The sequence below is a fragment of the Diprion similis genome, chromosome 6 (assembly GCF_021155765.1).
Source record: "Diprion similis isolate iyDipSimi1 chromosome 6, iyDipSimi1.1, whole genome shotgun sequence".
NCBI classification, from domain to species: domain Eukaryota; kingdom Metazoa; phylum Arthropoda; class Insecta; order Hymenoptera; family Diprionidae; genus Diprion; species Diprion similis.
The window spans coordinates 6,897,734-6,923,390 of NC_060110.1; the positions used below are offsets into that span (position 1 = coordinate 6,897,734).

Below are 25,657 nucleotides of genomic sequence, written 5' to 3' on the forward strand. Positions count from 1 at the left end.
TTTAACTTATGATTTTAAGCTATTAACATTCATACTATATATTATTATACAAATCATTTCAAACTCTTTATGATCATTCAGTCATCTCGACGATCATTTACAGATAATAATTGTATTTCTGTACTTATATATGTATGTATGTATCTCCATTATACATATATTCTCGACTATAGCCTGCCTAGTTACACGTATCTAATTAATTGAATTCCAACGTGCATTGAAAGATATCACGTTATATTCATTATCAATATAATATCCGCATTGTAGTGTAGTTTCTTTTTTCTTCTTCTTTTTCTTTCATCAAGGTACAAGTTACACGTTTTGAAGACCGTACTGTGAATCGGATTTTTTATTCAGTAGTCGTTTCAATATAACTATTCGTTGATCGTATGATAATCGATATCGGTTCGATGTTACAAAATTAAATATTCAACGACGCCAGTATAATTTATTTGGAACGAGGTGTCGATATATCTGCGCTTTTTTTTCTCGATTGTATTTACGCATTTTTAAACAGATCTTCGTACAGCTTTTCACCGGCCGTCGGATTTTGTATTTTTTTTTTTTTTTTTTCTCAGATTCTACGGCCATAGGTTATGCTTTGCTAACACAGATTCAAACTCTCGAATTTTCTATTTTTCGCACATATTTCACCCTCATAGGTTATGTTATGTTTACTAAGATTATTCCCGTTTCAAGGACGGCCGGCGGTGGCGCTGCCGGCTGATTTTGCATTGCCAACATAACAAAAATTATACGTCTCATAATCACTACAGTCGGGGGCACCGCAATCGGACATACAACGAAACCGGGCAAAGCTGGACAGCAGTAGCAACAGCAAGCCAAGAGCAGTGGCTTGGCTCAGGTAGAGGGACAGCAGTAGGCGGGCTTTCGGTCGTTCACCTCGACTAGCGGACGGCCGTATAGCGGGACCATGACTCGAATGGGCTCGGCTAACCGATGGGACCGCGACCCACGTGCACCGGGGAACCTCTCTACCTTATACCTCATACCTCATACCCATATGCCTTTACCTATACGTGTCATCCTCGTAGTCGTCCTGCTGATTTGAACGGGAAGGATGTAATCGTCGCCAACGAATCAATGCACCGATTTCTTGACTCATATGTCGTTATTCATCAACCATATTTAATTCGTAAACATATTTTTTCGCCATTGGTGGTAATATCATGATGATGATAATGAATATTATCCATAGGGAGAAGGGATGAACCACCTACCTGCCGTCTGTTTCATTTATCTGGTTTCAATCATTGAATCATTGGTAGAACTGAAGGAAACCACTGACTTGCGCATTAATTTGCAACTTTCATGAGCAGCACAAATGGCAGTTTATTGTTTTCTGAAAAGCTTGGCTGTACGTAGGTCAGCTCCTAAGGATCTTTGTTTTTAATCGAAGATCAATAGAGTCGAAGAATTGAAGAGATAATATTTTACAAATCATAACCTATGATCACGTATCAAGTTGATGTATAAATAAAACATTGAGGGACAAAAAATTACGACAATCATTATTTTGCAACTTAAGAATCAGTTTGAACGAGTTGAGTCTGCAAAATATGCATAGATATATATTGTTCTTTCTTTACTACGGTTTATCAGATTTCAGTCAAGCTTGTATAGGAGAGTTAAAACGAAAATGCTTTTACGTGTGAAGGTTATACGTTGAAACGAATAAATTTACGCGTACAATACCCTTAAGCTTGGCAATTAATTCTTGCAACAGTAATACACATAGCATAGAAATCTACGTGCAACTTTCTGCATGATATGAAGAAGAAAAATGGAATCCTGATATTTAGTATACCCCTTTCATTTAATATTTCTTCAGTGTGCCCCCCCCCCCCCCCCCCCCTCCGCCCCTAAAAAAAAGAAATCTGAAAAAATGCAATTGTGTTTTTCGTCATGTACTTTCACACAAAAAATTGTAAAACCAATCTGAGACATGGACTTGGAATCTTGATCGAGATGTCATGGAATGCCCCATATACGTCAGTGTTTAATATACATTTTCGAACATGTTCATGACTATCATCTTTTTATCTGAGTATTTTTTTTTATCTGTATATAAATTTACATGCTTACTGTGTACGTAAAAATTTTGGTGACGTGTCTCTTACATGATGATACACTTAGCTTTTTCATTGTTTTAAATAATTGTGAATGAATGATACCGCATTTTCCTCGAATTCGCTATTCTTCTATTTTTTCGACGTATCTCAACCCTATCTTATCTTATCTTTGATCAAATGTTTGACCTTTTCATTATTCGCTTTGCTCCACAATTATTCCTCCTATAAATTCAATCGCAAATGTTTATTTTTTGTGACGTCGACTCTGTTTACTTTCGACAAAATTAGACGATATCTTATTTTTTACTTTATATATTTATAGCGAGTTTATACAAGGTATGATAAATATTTCTGTAATTAGAAAATTGAAGTAAGAATAAAGCGATGAGGGAGGAGGGAGGGGGGGAGGGGCTTAAAAAAACAATCACCATAGCTTGCCATAATAATATAAATCGAGACGTTGAAAAGTTCGTACTACATATCTGCTTGTGTATGTTAAAAGATTCTGCATATGTCGAATTGTATAATATAATTCTGACACATACGCACACGCGTGTAAATTATCTTTTAATATATGCACGCGTCTCTTGTACCGTTTCTCATATTACGCAGACATGATAATATATGTGTACTCTTCTCGTTTTTGCGATGATAATTATCTCTATCACCCCGTATGTCACGCGCCATTGGAGAGAACTCGAATGGGGTTATCTCTCTTAGCAATTTGCTTTATATGTATGTAGTAATTACAGATAATCCTTGTTTTATCGCTATTTGAATTTGTATTTCATGATAAAAAATATTACGAAAATATTAATCAGAAGATATTCTTAATTAATCCAAATATCGATTTGATTCTTACCGTCAGAGTCTTACATCATTTTGTACTCTTGTTAGAAATATCAGAAATTTTGAATATTGCAGAAAATATATCGCAGAAAATTTTATAAGTTTAAGCATGACAATACTAGCGGCCTTAGGCTGACTGTAAAGCAACCCTCAAACTTCCCGTTTTCACACTGCAGGTTCCAAGTTCCCGGAACAAAAAAATATTAATATCCAATCAGATATTCAGATTCGTGATTGATGATTCAAATCAGATCTCGAAGTATCGTCGGACAAAAAAATTTATCTGATACGGGCACACACACGCACACACAAAAGGCTATTCGGAAATGGTCGAAGGTGATTTTCTAGATGTTGAAACCTTGAAGATAGTGAAAATTCAATTTTTCATTTTCGGGTTGATTACAATAACTTCCCTTTCTCTCTGAAAACGGGAGAGAAACGGGAAGTTGAAAACTCATCTACTTACAATCGGAGAGAAATAACTCGTACATCGTACATTCTTTACAGCTTTATTTCTTTTAAGTTTATTGTTGGTTGAAATTCTTCAGATATCTTGAAATGATTTGGTCAAACCTGCGAGGTCAAACGAAACAAAATGAGAATATTTTTATTTTTTTGTCCCATGGCGTAGACACGGAAGTTTATGATTGGCTGAGTCATTGGCGTGGAAAGGGGAAAATGCCTGTCGCGTTGGTTGGGACAAATACGGCCGGCTGGTTCGGCGCTGTCGTTAATTTCCCGCATGGTCTTTGTACAAGAAGATTTCCCGGTTGGAGAGGAAAAATAGGATATTATGTAACAAGTGGGGAAAAGTGACGGTTCTAAGCGAGCGTGAAGTTGGCCGCACGAACCGAAGGCGAGTGCGGATATCATACGAACTCGGAATCGTCATTGCCCACGAGTTCCACACGATATATTTTACATCGCAAATGATAAATTGGACGATTTTAGCCGTTCGCGTTTCATGAAAATGAAGGAAAGACGTTATTTCTCAATGAATGACGTACGCGTTGGGAAATAGCGAACCATTTCTCCCCTAGTGACGATATATTTTTCCACTAGTGGAGAAATGATTCGCTATTTCCCAACTCGCACGTAATTCACTGAGAAATGGCGGCTTTTATTCATTTTCAGTAGGCCGCCAATAATGTCTATATTTTTACGTTTCGGGGGTGTGTAAAAAATATTTCTTGTTCTGTTACTTGTTCCGTTAGACAGTGACACAGATTTTTTTAACTGGGGGGGGGGGGGGGGGGGGGGTTCTCGTCTAAGGGTGGCTTTTGAAAAGTGTTTCATTTATGGATACGTGGAACCTTTAACGAGCCTTTAATTCCGGTGGGAACAGTTTTTCGAAATTCCTCTTCGATTTCGTTGTTTTTTCGGCTTTGCGGTTCCAAGTTTATCCCGAGGTGTCATTACTTGAGGTTTTTTTTTTTTTTTTTTTTGGGGGGGGATTTTTTAAACGCGGAGCACTTAATTTCAAAATAGAGCATTTAATTAACCTTTAATTAGCCCTCACTTATTCCATAGAAGGTTTATCTATTTTCGAATATGGCGATTTCAGCTTGATATAGCTCTAAGAGATGCAGAGCTGTACATACACGCGCTTCCACGATCCATCTATCTCTATCTTAGGTGAAAGTTTTAAGTTTCTCACGAGAAGAAACATCGTAAGTCAGCGACAAAGCCAGCCTCTTTTGCCCCGTCCTCCTTTTCTCCCACGGGGTTCAACAGTTATTACACGCTCCTTATTCTTCCTTCTCCTTCTCCTTCTCCTTATTTTCATCGCAGCAGCAGCAGCGAGAGGAGACTGTCTCTGCTGTTGCAGCATCTATTTACAGACAAATGGGACTCACTCCTCTTTTCCTTATGTCTCTATTACACGCAAGACCAACTACAGCTGCCCTTCGTCACGGCCTCCTTCCTTTTTTCACATTCGATTACATCTTCCCTGGTACAATTTTCATCGACGAATTTTACAGCTTTTCGGGTTAGAGTCAAAAAGTAATAGACAATTGGTTCCGGGACGACGGCGGGAGATTTAATTTGATTTTTTTTTTTTTTCTTTTATCGCAAGTATCGATTACGGATTATTGGGCATTAATTTTTTTTCTCTTCCTATGAGCTCGTACACACTTTTCAGGAGAATGTATTGCACAACAGAAATATTTTCAAGTCTTCTTTTTAAACAATTCGATTATATCCCGTTGTCGTAGAACAAGTTTAGAACTGTAATGAATTATGAAAAGGAAAAATCAATTGATTTAACTTTTTTTTTCACATCATAATGTTCTTTTACTTTATTTCTAAAATAGCAAAAATTTTCATGTTTTCAATGTGTAAGCATGACTTCTTGTTGTCAAAGAAGGTTATCTTGTAAACGTATATGTATAATTGCATAAAAATTTTATACAATGTGTGCAAGACAACCGGAATTTCTCTCTCTTCCTTGATTTACTTTTCCCGTTTCCCCTGCGTCTATTTATAGCAAGAAGCGAGCTGCAGTTATTTTCTTATTCTACCTGTGTCTTCTTATACTTGTATAAAGGCAGCAGTTATATTTTTTACGTACCTATATTATTCATATTTTCACACAAATTCTTGTAAGGCGAGCTAGAAAAAAAAAAAAATGTTTTTTTCAAACAACAATTACATGGTACAGGTTGAATTGTAGAATAATGCATTGCTCTCGGTGCAGGTACGATATAAATACACTCTCATGACGCGTTCGCATCTGTGAGAGTCTTTGCAGCGCCTTTCACCGAGAACGATATTACCGTATTAGAAAAACCTCACAGTGCATTATGTTAATGAAAAATATTCGCAGGACGAGAAGAAAATAATTTTTTTTTTTTATCTATAATGAATCCATGTAACAAAGGATTTTCATATTTATTTGTTGATTCTTGAATCAAAAACTCATTAACTGTATAAATATATAATACCATATAATTAATACATATCGCTTTCGTTGAATTTGAATTTCATTTCATCTTCCAATTTTCGAACGGAAAAATTTTCTTCCAATCTACTTTTCTTGTGCTACTTTTTTTCTTTTTTTTCCGATCTCTCTGTTATCGTTATTCGGGCAATTGAACGCATGCCTTATAACAGCCGGTCATTGCGATATCGACGAATCGTTTCTGCACGGAATTCGCTGATACGATCACGTTATTATTAATAAGCATAAATTCAAAAACGCTTAACGGCTGCATCAACAATTGCTTGCGAGGCATGTAGGTAAAATTAAAAAAAAAAAAAAAAAAAAAATCCATTTTACATGTATACTTGTATTAGGTGTACATACATGTATATGCATTATATTTATTCTTCAATGTATATCACATACGTAGGCGGGCTGCAGCAGCTATACAGCTCTAAAACATAGGTATCGTAAAAATTTTCAGCGACGTCGGATGTCTGCAGGGTCGCTGAACTCTTCGATTCGCATTTACGATTCCGACAATAATAGTCTGTTATAGTAGCTGTGTGATGCAAATTTTGTTATCGTGAATTTAATTAGCGGTAGGTATATAGGTATATGATATCGTCGACGAATGTTGTACGTACGTTACGTATATTTGAACGATTTATTTTATTATTATTAACAATACATAATATCTTACGCACATTCGCTTAAGGCCGAAACATGAAACTTTTCGGATCATATAAATCAGGGTAAAATTATTTTACACCTAGATTCTTCGTTAAAAAAATCCTCCAGTGTTCACTCGTTGCTAAAGTCACAAGTTTTAACAGTATACAAGGAAAAACGTTATACAAACTCTGACTCTGCGATGACGATATGTATAGTAAATAATACAATACCGAGAAAAAATGTTACTTGTTGTTATTATATTGTCCTTAATAATTTTCGTAATTTTGTATTTTCTATTTTTTTTTTCTTTCTTCAATTATTATTACCATAACTCATGAATATTGTTGTGGGTATAAATTGAAAACAAGCTTCGTCGGTGAAACCATAAAATCTAGTACAGGGGAGACCGAGGCACGATGCACCTCCTAAAAATATAATTTTTTTTAATATGTGTTGAATTAAAGTTTTTTTTTTTTAAATATTATACAATAATTATATTTTACGTAAAGGAGACATCCATTAATCACATGGGTGCAATATCACATGTAATTTCGGTGCATTATTTCTACAAACACCGAGATTTTGGAGATTTTTTTTCGATTCAAAACAGTTTTCACCCATGCGCGCGAGTAGTCAGTAATTAACGTTAAACTCATTCATCGTTGATAACAAAGTAGAATAATATTATATAGATTCTATGGAAAGTTATTTCGTTTTTAAAATAATATCTATTGTCATTCAGATTACGTGACTAATTGCAATATCAATAACAATTCAATTAACATTTTTCGAATATGTATTCATCATCATTGGTATAGGTCAGAAAAATCACGTGATAACATATGCAGGAGAGGGAGGAGGTTCACCAAAACCTCATGTATGATCACGGGAGGAAGGGGGGGATCTAAAATTGATTAGAAAGGCATTACGTGATTAATGGATGCCCCCGAAGGTCAATTGCTTCGGAATATACATTTTTTTTTATCATAGATATTGATAGATATTATTCAATATAGATAAAATTAAAAGATGCAGTTATTCAAAAAGTGAAAAAAAAAAAAAAAAAAACTCAAGGGACTCCGTCGTGCCTCGGAATTTTTTTTTTTTCTTTCTAATTCAAAATAATGATGAATTTGTTCGAGATAGATCAAAACACTTTGCAACTGGTACTCAAAATCCAGAAAAAATAATTAGCGGTTTATGGGGTCCGTCGTGCTTCGGTCACCCCTATATGTTGCTATTTATGTATGTAGTTTTTTATATTTTATTACGGTCATGCTGATGGCCGGCGCTTACGTACTGAATCTGCATTGCCAGCGTAACCGACTTTTGAAAGAAGAAGAAAAAAAATAATAAACCACAAAATAAAATAAAATAAATAAATTAGCCTTATTAGAATCACTGACCATATGTGTATGTACCTACTTCCTCGTCTTTCGACGTGCAGTGCACTTAAAGAATAAATTATTGTGGGTCGAGTTTATTGGTGAGAAAAATGAGCTCTCCGGTATCCGTTGTTGTAAGGTTATTTCAATTCCGACCATGGCCAAGAGCGGAGGCACAATTAAATTATCCAGCCTACCCATGTACCTATTACACCTTCTATATTCATGTGAGTTACACATATGGCGCGTATCTACATACCTACTTCCTCTTCCTCTGACCAAATTTCGTTTCTCTCTCTATCTCTTTCTTTAGCTCCCCCCCGCCCTGCCACGGCGTACACGACATCGTGCCATATACAATGCATTCGTGTACAAGAGTTTAATATTCTCTTGTGACTGCGACGTGCAGTACTGACTAACACCGAATTAAAATTACGGTCAAATACTAACCCTTCTGCATACATATATCGGTTGTTCTTCGCACGTATGTCAATAACAGTTATCATGATATATTTCACAGAACATATCTGTAACCCACATATTTTCAGACCAAATAAGAAGCGTTGATCGTGATATTTTTTTTTTCTTTTACTCTCTTCCTCGGAAACATTTCTCTGCACAGAAAAGACCCACAATTATTATTGAATTGAGGATTTTTCATACATCCGCTTGTTGCGGTTCGATATTGTTGCAACTCACAGACCGTAAACACCTTTGTTTTCTCTCTTCTCGTTTTTTTTTCGATCTTATATCTTTTTCGTATACCTATATTTCATATTTAGGCAATAAATATTTTTCCTTATCACTTCTTCTTTTTTTTTTTCTCATATTTTTCTACTTCAGCACGAAAAAGAACGATTTGCTTGCTACAGCAGCAATTGGGTTGCCTCGCATCATTATCGCGCCATCTTCGATTCAAGGCTTTCTGTATAATAATCAGACATAGTATTCGTCTCCGTTGAAGTTGAGTCGAGTCTGAATCTCACCTCACCTCGACATACCTTCACGTACGATGTAATGCTTATACCTACCGGCTCTTCGGCGATGCCGTTGCCGTTGCCGTTGTCGTTGCCGTTGCCGTTGTCGCTTTATCGTATCGTTAACAACGACGAGTAACAACAACTAGGCCGGCATGACTAGCTCACTCCCAGAACACGCTGCATCCTATATCCAGCAAACGTACTTACTTGCTCGGCTAAACTCTCCACGAAGCATCTGGGTCAGAAAAGAAGTGAACTGAAAACATGAGAGCAGAGCTGAGCTGAGCTGAGCAAAACGAACGTCGACTCACGTGTCTCCGTATTACTTTGCTATTAGTAATTGACAAATTTACAGTAAACAGTGCACGACACACGTACATTGGAGATATATTTATATAATCCTGTAAAAAAAGCAGGAACTAGAAGTCAAGGAATGAAAGGTGATTTAAACTTTCTTCGGGCTAAATACATCTCGAAATTTAGTTGCATATAAAACTTTGTTTAGCCAATATTAACCGTTTCCGTGAATCAAGACAATTGGAGAAAAAAAATTTTGCTTTGATTTTTTGTTCAATTTGTACAGTCTTCGTTTCTTTGAGTGGAACGGTAACGGCGGCATCGTGCTGAGAACGAATTGTATAAAAATAGTTATTGCGGTTGAATCTAAAGACAAATATAACGTAAATCCCGTGTAAACCTATAATGAATGGCAAAAGTGGTTATTTCAGCCGCCTAAGCTACCTACGTTGCACAATTCAAACGCGTGTTTACCTCGTACCTACACGGTGCTTAACAACGATGACAATGAAACGTATCGTTCACAGAGGAAAAATGATGACGTGTATTATACGTAGGAATATTATACGAATGGAGGAAACGCGCGTTCCGCATTCCGACATCGCGACCCTGAAAAAGACTTGTGCTCAAAGGGCTGTTCTGCACACTGTATAAAACACATCGAGACCTTTATTATTGGTTTTTCATATTCTCATTCTAGTTAACTCGACAATGCAAAGAAAGTGCTTATATAATATAAAAACATACCTATCGATCAATATTCAAATAATGTCTTAAATAACATTGCTGAAGAATAAAATTTACCAAAAACGATGGGATCTGGTTAGGTGCGTCGAGACGCGAAAAGGTAATAATTGTGTTTTGTGGTGTTGGAAAAAAAAACCGTTGAAAACGTTTGATTATAAACGATAATCACGGCCATGATCCTGATTTTCCTTTTTCACACCGATGTGGTGATAACCTGCAGCGCAATTATGTGACGAAATAAAATGAATCCCGCGTCAAGTTGTTTGTAAGCCTCACAAACAGCGCGGACAACGTGACACGACGATATGCAGGCAAAGAAAAGCGAGAGGCTCTATCCACTCGTTGAAATCACAAACCATATGGCTATTTTTAAACTGTAAGCAGTTGAAAGCAGTCAATTAGAAATCGTTTATGATAGCATGGAAATATTATGTAACGAACTTGAAATCCCATCATAAAATCGAGTGTCAAATCGCGGTGCCGAAATCGTAGATTTTAAAATTGTAAAAATACTATTTTATTCGTTGTAGACTTCGCCTTGAATAACCCTTTTCGGACTAACCAAGTTAGGAAATCACGGCCACCTAGAAATGACTTGGCATAATTTTGATCAACTGTATTGCAACAGTATGGATCCTGTACACCAAGCTTGGTTGAATCTGTCGCTTGACAACCTTGTTGGTAATACGAAGTTGTCCGTGACGGAACGATCAACCTAGTTAGGCTTGCGTTCCTTACGTATGTACAATCATCAAATGCATATCCACCCTGCAGTCGGTGAAAGGATTGCGTCAACGAGATAAGCGGAAATAATGGTTGGAAATACTTCACTCAGACTCTGGTGTGAAGAAGGGTGGGCGAGGTTTGATCAAGAACCATTCTCGGCGTAGCCATGATGCGTGCAACTGAAGGAAACTAACTCTCCTAATTTTAGAAGATTGAGAAGAAGAAGAAGAAGAAGTCAGGGCCGATCGACGATCCCAAATTCGGAGACCCTCCAACCTATTTGAGACAGCCGTCACCGGTCGACTATGCGCAAAACGAGCCAGACACTGAGACTCGAAATAAACGGCATCTGCACCATCAAGTATTTAGAGAAGAGTACTTTGGCGTATTTCTCACCTGGAGATAGCCAACAGGAAAAAAACGACGCAGAAGTATTCAGAGTTCATACCAAAGCAGCGAACTCCGAATAGTTGGTAGCGAACGATGCTCGCTTCGAGCATTGGTATCATTCCCACGATCGTTTGATGTGCAACACCCGTTGAATACTGGGGTTAAAAAATACGCACGTCTATGGATCAACCAACTTCCATCGACGGAATCTTTTTTACATCGTTCTTACATGTACGCATTAATAGTTGGCGAGGCTATTTGACAGTCTATATTATTTATTTTCGGAACATATTTATGGGAAAACTTTATTGAAGACAGATTTATGGGAGACTTCTCCGCGATATAATACAGGACTCGTCGTCGGTGTCGTATTGTTTATCACTCCGCCGCAATTAGCGAGAATGGCGCGTCGGAAGCCAACGGGCCGCCGGTGCAAGCTCTTGGGCATCATGAGCGAGCCGTCGTCGCTAAGTCGAGTCGAGTCGAGTCGAGTCGAGTCGAGTCGAGTCAAGTAAACGTCGTCTCGGTTTGGTACCAGCCGGGAAGCCTGGCACGGCCTGGGTCGGTGCTGCACCGCGAGATTCCCCACCATGAACACACGATATTAACGCGCGACGACCCTTTCATCCGTTCGTTTTGTATATCGCTGCTGCTGCTGCTGCTGCGGATCCTGTTGCTGCCGTTTTTATGCCTCGTGCAGTGTGCCAGCTATGGAAACTACGCATGGACTGTCTGCGTTATGTGAGATGCGTCGGTCATACACTATTACCTACCTACCTACCCACTTACCTACCTTCCTTCATTCGTAAAGCCTGTTGCAGTCTTATCTCTACTTTGTTCTTACATTACACGGATCAACACGCATTATGTTATTTACAGAGTTTTAAAGTAGGTATCTGGTTTTTGTATGTACCTTGGTACCGTCGTTTGTTGTTAATGCATTAACCTTTTGGCTAACTTGTTTTCCGACTGAAACAAAAGGCGAGTTTGATTCTATACGAATTATTGATGTGGTAATGACTTCCAGTATCTCTATGTTGATCGTCACAGAGTTGCCAGTTGCCGCGAGCCACTGATCCTACCATTCACCAACAGGCCGCGTTACAGGAAATATATATATATACATAGTCGGTAATATGCGCGAAACCATCAAACTTTCAACTTTTACGGAATTTTGCTGTTTTTCTACAGTTTGTGAGCACACACTCTAGGTTGCGCATACTTTTTCAAATGACTTTCGTCACGTCGGCTACATCGCCAGTCATTGTCACATAATTCGTATAGAATAGAACTCGCATGTTGTTTCGGACCAAACACAATACATTGAAGAAGTAACTGTACATACCCATCCATACATATAGGGGTTCGTTTTTTAGGTAGATTTGTTGATGCTTGTAAATGCTTAAAAAAAGATAGCAATGACGACAACTTATTAGACTCGTTTTAATTAATTACACTAAACGACGCATGATGTTCCGAACTGCATGTGAGGTACCGTTAGTTTGCTTGTAGAACATTGAGGTATTCGGTTCGTCAGGTGCAAAGTTTTTTAAGGGCGACACAACGTGGAGTGAAAGGAACTTGGTGTATACATATAGTGGGCTAAATGGTCTTTAGATAAACTGGCAAAAGCCTAGGGCAGCTCCTCTGAATCTCCGTTTAGCCTGTATCACTGCCATTTTGAAAATCGTGCGAGGAGAAGAGTAAGTTGAAGTTTCAATTGAGGAATGTAAATCAAAAACACCGTTTCATCGTACCATAAATCCAAAAGCACTTTAGCAAAAAGAAGAAAATACTATCTTTCATCCAAACTTGCGGTAACCGCAAGCAAATTATTCTCTTTAAATCTTACATATTCATTTTTGTCTAATTTTTATTTTACCTGTAAACTATCAGTGGTTTTACTCCATTAGTCAATTTTTCGTCGCCTAAACATCCTTCAGTGTAAATTTATATAATGTAGTTCTATCAATGCCCTCATAAGTTTAATTCTGCGAAGAAACTATAATTCCACAGTTATCCTTAATTTTCAATCTCTCGTAACTAATTTCAACACCGCAGAAGCGGAAAAAATTTTTTTTTTCATTTATTCCTCATTCAAATATTTGCCTGGTTACGCTACCCAGAAACCTTTCAATTCCAATCCTTATACTTATTTTTCTTTCTCAGCAGCCACCACAAAGTGGTATGAAAAAAAAATCTCTGCCCCCGTAATTCACGTATATATATACGTAATTCTGGGATCATTCGCATGATCTCCATAACGTTCAAACACCTCGTTTATGACGTGGATCATCCATCCGCGAGACGACGCGTCCCGTGCACTGCCGCGTTGAAAGTAGGATGGATTAGGTAGTTGAATGGCTGTACACAGGGAGAACCCGAAGTGTCCCGTTACTATGAATTATACAGACATGTATATATTACATACCTGTTCTAATCTCGAGGTTATTCAGTCGCTTTTCCATCCATTAAAATCAGTTTACATTATTCAATTGGTGTTTGCCAAGTCGCAATCCGTTGAAGACTCCGTCACATCCACGGCAGATTCGCTCTCAAGAAATTCAGCTCTGATGTAGTTTCGAAATCTAAAGAAGACAGTAATCTTAACTGGATCAATTTTTGAGAAAAAAAATTATTACGATCTAATTTTCTCTTCAGTGATCTATACTCTATAGCGATCTACACAATGATATACACTGTGAAAAATATTCCAGTGTAGACTTGTGTAGAATATGATTTGGTGTCATTTTAACACTATTGGTATCCATGTAACAGTAACACTATCGGGTGCTAAATTTCTAAATTGACTCCAAAAATTAATTTTTTTTGACATAGTTTTTGCGGTGACCGTGAATTTCATCGTCGATCCTCAAGATAATATCATAATATATAAGAAATAAAGAAATAGTTGAGTGTGCTTTGGCTTCATTATATACCAATAATTGAAGCATAATTGTCGAAGCGTTTATACTTGTACCTATTTATAGGTATATAAATATACTTCATAAAATTCAGTACCCAGTAAGCCATAAGGATATTCCGTTTCAGTTTGTGTACATGCAGTGAAAGGATTCGGCGAATCGGCCACGAAGCGTCATAATTTGATGTATAATGATAGTTGGGGAAAACCATTCGCGTCAAGGATGAGATGGTCAAGGTACTCCTGCACTTTGTCGGAATGTTGTCTTTCCTCGTGTCTGTATTTCAGGTTTTTGCACGATTATCTCGCGTGCAGATTTCTGTTCGATAATCTGATATGCATGCGTACAAGTTTTTATTTCCATGTACAAAAAATCGATTAGGAAAATATGTTAGTCAACAGCAAGGTTCAATTTAATTACAATAATAATTTTATTACATTGACTACTTTTTTAAAAGGCTATATATAGCCTTTATATAATAATAATATAATAAAAATAATTCCTTGGACAGGACGAAGTCTCGCGTTACACATATATCTGTTTAATAGGTATGTGTAGAATATGAAGAACGGCTTTTGCGTATAAATAAGAATTGTCATTCTGCAGGAGTTTGATACACCTTGACAGACTCTTTAATGTATATCTAGTTGGCTCTACACGTCCACATATAACGATAATATATTTCACTACGCCGCCAATAATCAATACTTGATTTGCTCAATCATATTCTAAGGTCAAACTTCACGATCGAATAGAAGTGACTCGTCAAACGTAATCGGACAATGCATGCGTGTACATGTGTTATATACGAAAATGCGAAGTTTCGTTATCTCGACGACGAAACGATTGCGAATCTTCGTCTACTCGATGATGATGAATTCTTTTGTATACACTTGAGAGTAACTTACAAGGCTGCAAAATGAAAAAATAAAAGAATTGACGCCCGAGACAAGAATTGACATCCGAGAACATTTTAGGTATCAATATTCTACTGTAAAGAAAAAAAAACTCCGATTTCTTTCATAATTATTGACGAGTACTAATTTAATGAGAATTAACGAATTGTGTCAATTGAAATGGTATGTGGAAAAAAATGAAAACACATCAGCAAGCCTGTGTTGGATTAGATTTAAAATTGAATTTATGGGTTACGATGATTAAATTCTATGTATTCTATACTAGAGAATACGGACAAATAATTTCGGGATATGAGCATAATGAAAACTGATGTAAAATTGTACTAGACAAAATCGAAGAAGATTTTTCAGAGGTTTTACGAAATAATGCAGATAATACGCATTCACCTGTTCGATATAATTATCCTGGAATTATAAATATAATCAACTGTGTTCTCAAAATTTAACTTCAATTAAATTTTCTTCTGGTAATTTCCTCGTTTCAGATGCAATCCGTTGTCCTGACGGCACCTTCCAGTGTCCCGAAGGAAAATGTATTCCGTCATTTCTGGTTTGCAACTACCTGAGGGATTGTGAAAATGGAGAAGACGAACATCAGTCGTGTCGTAAGTACGAAATTGATTCCAACGTTTTTCATAATAAAGGGCACGCGTATCTAATATAATTGAATTCGATCGCATTGCTACATCGATCAGTTGAACAAGTATAACGTAGTCACCTACAACCACGGTATGTATCTACGTAAAAACATGTATTATTCGATCTATAAATATACATAGCAGTGTAGTATAGACACGAAATGTGACGGTACTCATTGAACCTTAAATCCTGAAAGCAATTTATATTATACATGTGTTTTGTATGGTATATGTATAGGTGTGCCCGTGGAAATCGATTGTCGTATCCTTGAACTACACGCACTGATTTATTCTCCCTCGTCGCTTCGCTTCGATTTTTTACGGATTTATATACTATATTGTCGGAAACGCGTGGCATTAAAATTCGAGCTTGTTTATAATCTTTCGATTTGAAAACTGATATTCTTTTCCCATTCCACACTTGTGTTCGGATTATATTGTAAATAAAGGAAGAGAAAAAAATCTGATATCTTTAAAGGGGTTCGTTACCCTGATGGAGATATGGAGATGTGGTTTGTAAATTATCTTAAATATTTTTCAGTTTATCCTAAATTTAATTTAGGAAATTTATACGAAATGAATTACAGAAAAAAAGCAGAAGATCAGTCGTCAAAACCTACAATCAATGTACATACATACAATGTTCCATGAAGTGAAAAATATAACTATTTGCGAACGTATACGTGAAATTCATGAATGAAAACTTGAATCTTTTGTGCTCTCATATTTCTTTTTAGAGTATGAAAAAGAAAACGTTTTTTCATTGTGTGCATTAAAAGCAACCTTTTTTTTGGTATTTTTTTCTAATTTTTAATTTTATTTTTAATTTCTTTGAAAATTATCTTACAATTTGCAATTTTTACACACACTCGTTCAGACTACCGAGGATACACATTTGCATACTCGTATGTGTACGCGTTATCGCGCGTTGACAATTATTCACGGCTATAGCATGGAAGTAACGGTTAGTTGGAATGTCCAGTTATTTATATGCCTTTGAAACAGGTGTAGAAGAGCTTGGCGAAACAGCAAAATCGCAAAGCAACCTCGGTGGCATAAGTTGTAGCGATATGGATAAGGTATACCTACGTAACAAAAAATTGAGATAAATAAACGCATTAATGATGAACAACATGAATTTTTCGTGCTTATCAGGTATCATCTGGTATATACCAGATTTCAAAATCTGTTTTATCCGCCATGAAAATTATCAATCAAATAAGAAATAAGTACTCGAATGAATGAAAATGTTTTCTCTAGCTCTCAAAGAACTTTTGTATAAGAATGATCGGATTTCTCTAGTATTATTGGTAGTAAAATTATTATTTGAAAATTGGAAGACTACATTCTTCGTCTGCAATTTTCTTCAAATTTTCTTTATTTAGTTTTAATTTTCAGACCGATTAAATTATATTTGCGAGTTGAAAAAAAAAAAAAAAAAAAATGAAAAGTTATAGTAATTGTAAAATGATTACATGTAAGTATTTCAATGAATTGAAACTGATCGAAATGAAATTTTTTTTATTCTCAGCGCCACCCGAGTGCGATTTGGGGCAGATTTCATGCGGTCAATACGTCTTCAATAAGACATACTGCATACCACCCTACCAAAGATGCGACATGACGGTAGATTGTGTCGATGGAACGGACGAAGCTGACTGCAGTAAGTGACAGTGATTACACTACACGTAATACTGCATATTCAATAATTTATCGCATAGGTAATAACTTTCTTGAAATAAGAAATTGGCAATGAAGTATTTTTGAAAAAAATATCGAACATACATTTGACTTGTCGTCAAATATTGCGCGTGCAATGGAGATTGGAAAACAATCTTGATCCCGAAATCGGATCAACCAAAAATGGATCAGTAAAGTCTCGACTTATCTCGAATCTGCAATATCTGCAGCAATTCGGTGGAGTTGTGAATTTCTCTCCTCTCGACTGCACAGTTATATCTTCATTCATCTGCTTTTCAGATATCTTTTCGCACTTTTCTAATCAACTCCAAAAATGTTAGCAGCTGTAATAAATATTTATTAACCCCACTTTACCAACTTTTAATTTTGCCTGTCTTCGTCATTTCTTTATCGCTCAACGAACCCATATTTAATTTTCTTTACAGCCAAATGAGTTATACTATAATCAAGTTTGGCTATATAGGTAAATACAGTTTAAATAAAACTTTAAAAAAATATCCGATCTCGTTCTTATTCAAACGCGAGTATTACCCTGTAAAATTTTTATTTATGTACTAGCACTAGAACTCTCGGTGTGTAGAGAAGAAAAGAAGAGATACGCATACGCGACTGACGCACATTTGCAATTTTACGCTGGTTGGCTGCAGCATATTTTCACGCTTTCTTTAGTCCCGAATCGATTTAAATTTGAACTTGAATAACTATGTCGCGTCCCTTTGTTCTAGAAGTAGAATGAATTACACATCATTTTGATCGGGTAATGGAGATATCGATGTGAGGTTTATAATTATTGTGTACTTGTATACATTTTCGTGAAACTGTATGCGTAATTTATTCTTCACAATTTGCGAGTTGTTGTAAAAATGAAAGAAATTGAAAAATTCGACTTTTTTCAACAAACTTATACTAAGGAATTGCGAAACGAATAATGTTTTTTTGTCCAATACGATGATTAAATTTTATTATAATTGGTAGTGTTTTTTTTTTTTCATTCGCTTTTTCAACTTCATTTAATTTTCGATAATATTCGAAAGTAGTAAAAAATTGATCGATAGATCGTGAGCTTTGATAATTACGGAATAATAAATGAAGCGTAAGCGTGAAATTATGGAAAACTTAATATGAATTAAATTTCTTGTTGAAAAATTTGGTAGAATCTATAAAAATAATAATCAATACCTTGAAAAGATTGATAATATTTAACACAACCCCTTGCATATTACTTTCGATAAATACCAGCTATGTTTACTGACTAACAGCTCTTAACAACAGAATTTTTATACCTATATCATGCAGCGTTTCATTGAAGTTTTTAATTCTTATGTATTCAGTGCTAGCTTCTTTGTTATTCAAACTGACTGCAGCTAATATACGCTAAAAGAATTCGCCCAACAATCGGTATACACAGATGCTGTCAAGAGCAGATGTTATTATTCTTACTATATCATGCATGATCTTTTTCTCTTCGTTTCTCTTTATATTATCGTGTCTTTGTTTCTTTTCTAAACTGTTACTCACGGAGTAAATGTGTCTCTTTATTTGCTCCCTTATTTTTCTTATTTTTCGTGGTGCGTTTTATACACAGATTGTCAACCTTTATCACCTGTTTTCGTCTATTACGATTTATTATAATTACATTCGCATATATATATATATATACAATGCGAAAATCCATAGGCTTTATTATATAAAATAAATTATTCACACGGTTGCTGAAATTTTTATCAACTACCACTGCTATTGAAAATACTTAATTGTTAACGATAAACTAAGAAAATGGTAAAAACTTTAAATTTAAATCTTAAGGCGGTGGCTAATAAATTCTATGCAGATAGTATAACAAATTATTTTCTTGCCCTCTACGGTATTCTAATTTCATACGACTTAAAAAAAAATAAATAAAAAAGACAGACGGAACTCGATTCTACTTTATGCGACAAACAATGTTAATTGAATGTTTTTACCCGGAAATTAGATACGTAAACTCATGATCTACAATTTTCAAAGCTTCATCTTAATTATACTGTGGTATGTCTCTTTGTAATATCAATGTTGACGTAACATTTTTCTTTCCTGCATCTATCTGCAAACTGATTTTATCGAATTGAAGACAATTTTTCAGCTTGCTAAACCTTGTCAATGGATTTTTGAAAATTGAACATTAAACTGTTGAAAATTTTCTTTTTGATTATATAATTATAATATGTTCTTACTTCGATATTGGCTTGAATTGCGAAAGATTTGATAATAATTGGTCTTTATGTTCCTCTTCGCTATACGGCTTCTATTAATTCATCATCTCGAAAAGTTATATCAGTTTTTAAGTTGAATAGATTTTGTTTATCACAATTCTATGTTCCTCCTTTCTTTGGATATGATCTGATTTGATAGAGGATTTTTTTTGGGTATTTCATAATTCCAGCTTACAGAAAATGTCAACTGGACGACTTCAGGTGTGGCGGGACAGCGGGTCCTTGCTTACCAAAGGAAAAAAGATGCGATGGTTACCTCGATTGCAGAAATGGAAACGATGAAGAAGGTTGCGTGACTGGATCCAGACCGTGCCGACTCGATCAGTTCAGGTGCAATACTACTCAACGATGTATCGATCTGAATTTGAGATGTAATCACAGAGATGACTGCAGTGAGAAGTGTACAGAGGAACACTGCCGTGACAACAGCGACGAGGAATACTGCAGTAAGTAGTTAAATAATTTTCACTTGATTTGTCCGTCAAGATTTTCTTCATTTCAATTCTTATGAGGATATATTCAATGTTTAAACTTAGTAAAAACATATAATGAAATATTTTCCAGCCTTTCCTTCGTGCCTTGACAACCAATTTCGGTGTGCCAATGCACTCTGTATTCCCAGTGCTTATCGCTGCGATGGACACATGGACTGTTCAGATAGATCGGACGAAGCAAATTGCACAGCGACGCCCTGTCCAGGTAATAAATTCATGTGCCCAAAGGGTACATCCAGAGGCACGCCACTCTGTATCAACAAATCTCAACTCTGCAATGGTAAACGAGATTGCGAAGATGGTGCCGACGAGGAAACCGCTTGTTGTACGTAATAATTTAATTTAATGCAGCATATAATAGCACTCTCGAATGATCGAGAAATCTGAAAGAAAACTTGGGTAACTGCAATCATTGATAACCCTTACAGCAACAAGTATCTGCGGCTCCTTGGGTTGCCAATATAAATGCCAAGCTTCCCCATCAGGAGGTGCATGTTTTTGCCCTGAAGGCTACGTTGTTGGTAATGATTCCCGCACCTGCGTAGGTACGTGTGCAAAAATTTTATAAGATGATATATATAAAAATACACAGATGAAAAGCGGCGTAAAATTTGGCAATTTATATCTGGACAACCTAGACCCTAATGAAAACGAAATGTGAATAAAGCTTGATCTACATACTTTTGAACATAATGAACGTCGATTGAATTAAATAATTCGTTGTCGAAGTATAAATTCCCAAAATTTACCGTCTTCTTCAGCCGTCTGCTCGCATATAGGTATCTGGTTCCTTTAAAGGATTCGAACTCTAGTTGAAACCACTGATCGAGTGATGTTCTGCCTTAGAATTCGAATAGGAGATTACAAGTCTGATGCTCGGTATTTTTTCTCATTCTATTCATAATTACTAATTTTAGACACTTTCATCTTGTTCATAAGATTATCTTTCAATTTGTAATTAAATCAATTGTGAAAGTATGAAATCAAGCCATGTAATAGCCTTCGCAAGCTCATGACTTTACTTCGAAACATTTTCACCTGCAATTATTCATAACCCAGACATGGTTTTATTCTTAATACGAAATTCCAGATAAAGATGAATGCAAGGAGTGGGGATCCTGTGAGCAAATATGCTTCAATTTGGAAGGTTCATATACATGTAGTTGCGCGCCAGGATACAAGTTGTATGGAAAAAATCAGTGCCGAGCCAACAACAGTTCGATGTTGGAGTTGCTGCTGGCTCAGGATCGGGCGATATGGCGTATGTCGGCTAGTGGAGATGAGCAGAGAATAATCGCCAACACAACAGGAGCTAGTGGCATTGATTACCTTTACTCGAAGGGCCAGGTATTTTGGAGCGACGTCAAGACCCGAAAAGTTCACTCTGAGCCGCTTAACCCGGGGGAAAGGTCATACATGCTCGGTGCCGATATCGCACTACCAGGTTCATGGTCCCCGGTTGCAATCGCAATCGACTGGATAGGGGAAAAACTCTACGTTGCAGACTCGGTGGGACAAAAAGTGGACGTTTTTGAACTGGACGGAAGATATCATGGCATTGCAGTTGGCTCGAACCTAACAAGCCCTGCCGATATTGCTCTGGACCCAACCGTGGGACTCATGTTCATAGCAGACAGCAAGCAAGTGTTGAGGACAAACATGGACGGAACTTCGGCGTTTCCAATCGTTTCAGAGGCAGCATACAAGGTGTCTGGTGTCGCAGTTGATATTATTGCTTCAAGAGTATACTGGTGCGACTCTCTGCTTGATTACATTGAGACCACTGACTACATGGGGAATGGAAGAGTGATGGTGCTACGTGGAAATCACGTCCCCTCTCCAATGCGCCTGACACTGTTTGAGAATCGTATATTTTGGACAGATAGTACAAAGCAGTCCGTTATGAGCGTTGACAAAACTCAGGGTAATTATTCTATACAGAGTATATTCAAGGCTAGAGACACCAAGGGCCTTAAGGCATTGCATCCGCTGGTACAGACCGCCGTTCCAAACCCCTGCGGAAACAACAATGGTGGCTGTCAGCACATGTGCATTGTGACGGCTGCTGGCGGGCAAGAAAGCGGATTGGGCTATCGATGTGCTTGTCACATTGGCTGGAAGCTGTCTAAAGATTTGAGAAACTGTAACTTAGTACGGGACTTTCTTATGTATTCACAGCAGAGGTTTATTAAAGGGCGGGTACTAGACCCTGTGACGGAAGGATTCAGCGATGCGATACTTCCTGTTGTTTCGAGAAGAGCTAGATTTGTTGGACTAGATTACGATGCCCACGATCAGTACATTTACTACAGCGATGTACTCCAGGACGTCATATACAGAGTTCATCAGAATGGGACTGGGCGCGAAATCGTCCTTGCGAGCCAAAATGAAGGGGTGGAAGGCCTCGCGGTAGACTGGGTAGCTAAAAACTTGTACTACATCGATTCTAGGAAGGGAACATTGAACGTTCTAAATACTAAGAATGTAACATACCGAAGAACGCTGCTGAAGAATCTTAAAAGGCCTCGAGCAATCGTTGTACATCCTAATCGAGGATTTATATTCTTCTCCGAATGGGACAGACCGGCTAATATCAGTCGGGCTCAAATGGATGGAACAAATTTGGTGATTTTAAAAAATTTGACACTTGGATGGCCAAATGGTTTGGCTATTGATTTTAAAAATGACAGACTTTATTGGTGCGACGCCCTCCTAGATCACGTTCAACACTCCAATCTGGATGGAACTGATGTTAAGACAGTCAATTCTAGGCTCATTCGACATCCATTTTCAATTTCTATACACGAAGAATGGATGTATATAACGGATTGGAGGCTTGATGCTATAATAAAATTACATAAAGAAACTGGAGAACGAGAGACTGTCCTTGTGAGAGAACCTGCAACCAATCGACTCTATGGAGTGAAAGTATTCAGTCGCGACATTCAAGAACGACACACAACTCATCCTTGTTTTATAAACAACGGAGGTTGTGAAAAACTCTGCTTTGCCATTCCAAACAACTCTACTTCTGGCTTTGGGGATCTTCATCTCTCCCATGTGTGCGGCTGTCCATATGGAGAAAAACTAAACGATAATGCAAGAACCTGCAGTGCTGATCCCCATAGCGAACCCCCTGTACAGGCTTGCCCAAACTTGTGGGATTTTACGTGCCACAATCAAAGGTTTGGACTAATTTTCATATTTTTATCATCACTGCAAAAATATTATAAATAGTATGTTTTAAAAATACATTTAAACTTTTTCTGCTTCTAAATATGTAAAATGAAAAGCAACTGCGTCATTTCGTTCATCACTTGAATGAGATGAAACATGTTGAAAATTTTTTAAGTTAAATGACTAGTATACTGTATAGTAATCTAAAGCTGTGGTACCAAATATGTTTCTTCTTTTTAATGTTGATATAATTAAATTCAAATAATTATCCTGATATTCAAACATTTGTCTAATTATAGGTGTGTACCTAAATCTTGGGTGTGCGACGGGGATGATGATTGCTTGGATAACAGTGATGAGGAGCAGAATTGTACAAAACCGACATGCGCGACACATGAATTTCAGTGTAAATCCGGTAGATGTATTCCTATGACCTTCAAATGCGATACCGAGAACGACTGTGGTGATTACAGCGACGAGACTGGTTGTGCCAATGTCACTTGCACTGCTGGTCAATTCACCTGTGATAATAACCGATGTATCCCAGAAACATGGAAGTGCGATTCAGAAAATGACTGTGGCGATAGTTCAGACGAAGGAGAAGCGTGTGCCGCTAAAACTTGTGCATACTTCCAATTCACTTGTCCAAGATCTGGCCACTGTATACCTCAATCCTGGGTCTGCGACGGTGACAACGACTGCTTCGATCATCAGGACGAGATGGACTGTCCACCTGTGACATGTTTGAGCACACAATTCACTTGCGCGGATAAAAAAATGTGTGTCTTGGAATCATACAAATGCGATGGTATATCAGACTGTAATGACGGAAGTGATGAAGTTGGGTGTCCGACAGTAGAACCCAACCAGTGCAACACGGAAAAACAATTCCAGTGTATGATGTCAGCAATCTGCATTCCAAGAAGTTGGTATTGCGATGGTACTCCTGATTGTGACGACAAATCTGATGAGCCTGAATCCTGCGGTGAAGTTCAGTGCCAGACTGGATACTATAAGTGCAATAACTCAAGGTGCATTTTCAAAGCTTACATATGTGACGGGACAGACGACTGCGGGGATGGATCGGACGAAGACACCAGTCTTCATGCCTGTGGCCCTCCACCTTTCAAATGTGATTCTGGGGAGTGGAAATGCCCCAATGTCACAAACAGGTAAAACATGGAATGTTATTTTGTATTTTTTAATAACGATTCTGTGAGACGTCAACATGTGCTTCAATTGAATTTCGTCTCACAAGCGGATATTTGTACACAGTTAACAAGTATTTGACATCCTTGGCAAAACAACCTGCCTGGAATAATACCTTCTAAAAAAAATGTATATTTAGTCGAAATTGCTATACATAAACACGCGCTTTTTATAGGTGCATCAACGCTACGAATGTCTGTGACGGTAAGCCCGACTGTCCAAATGGAGGCGACGAGGGTCTGGGCTGTGAATTAGATCAGTGTGAACATCAAGGCGGACTATGTACCAACGGTTGCATGCTGACCCCACTCGGCGCTCAGTGTACCTGTCCAGATGGTGAAGTATTGACAGAGGATGGATTCGAATGTGAAGATTTAGACGAATGCGATCCTCCAGGCCACTGTTCCCAAACATGTGTCAATACAAAGGGCAGTTATCACTGTGACTGTGTAAATGGGTACACTTTGGAGCCAAATAAACATACTTGTAAAGCCTTCAATCACAGCGCAGCTTTCCTGATCATTTCTAACAGGCATACGATTCTTGTTGCTGATTTGAAGGACCAGGCCCTAGAGCGGGTTCCGATAAATGTCGAAAATGTAGTAGCTACAGCGAGTAACATGCATACAGGAACGATATTCTGGTCCGACATGAAACTGAAGAAAATATCGAGGCTAGACCGCGGTTACGATCCACAGGACGTTATTTCCACCGGACTAGACCTCGTTGAGGGCCTTGCTTATGACTGGATTGGCCAAAACTTGTATTGGCTCGATTCTAAGCTGAATACTATCGAAGTTGCGCGGGAAAATGGGACTAACAGGATCGTTCTCGTTAAAGAAAACATCACTCAGCCTCGTGGAATGTGTTTAGATCCAAGCCCTGGGGCTCGATGGCTTTTTTGGACTGATTGGGGAGAGAATCCAAGGATTGAACGTATCGGAATGGACGGCACAAACCGATCAATTATTATAAGTACGAAAATCTATTGGCCGAATGGTCTCACCCTTGACGTGACTACTCAGAGAGTTTATTTTGCTGATAGTAAACTGGACTTTATCGATACGTGCTTGTACAACGGAACGGGAAGAATTCAGGTCAGTGACTGACGTAAAAGATCAAATTTCATGTAATTCCATTTAATCAACTCAATTATGCAACGTTCTTGTTCACATACGATAAGAAATCTCTTGCTATTTATCATTGTGCACAGTCATGTGCCATTATAGTAATATTAGTTCAAAGTTGGAAAATTGTGCTACATATCAATAATAGTAGTT

General features: G+C 37.4%; 1 protein-coding gene across 1 annotated transcript in view; it reads left to right on the plus strand.

The window, feature by feature from the left end:
- Window positions 1-25,657, plus strand: part of LOC124406653 (low-density lipoprotein receptor-related protein 2) — a 46,649-nt gene that overhangs the window by 7,498 nt on the left and 13,494 nt on the right. Inside the window, exons 2-9 of the mRNA XM_046882148.1 lie at window positions 15,392-15,511; window positions 17,076-17,207; window positions 19,668-19,943; window positions 20,062-20,316; window positions 20,420-20,536; window positions 21,082-23,176; window positions 23,468-24,340; window positions 24,553-25,474. Of these exons, the coding sequence (XP_046738104.1) occupies window positions 15,392-15,511; window positions 17,076-17,207; window positions 19,668-19,943; window positions 20,062-20,316; window positions 20,420-20,536; window positions 21,082-23,176; window positions 23,468-24,340; window positions 24,553-25,474 (4,790 nt within the window). The remainder of the gene's footprint in view (window positions 1-15,391; window positions 15,512-17,075; window positions 17,208-19,667; window positions 19,944-20,061; window positions 20,317-20,419; window positions 20,537-21,081; window positions 23,177-23,467; window positions 24,341-24,552; window positions 25,475-25,657) is intronic.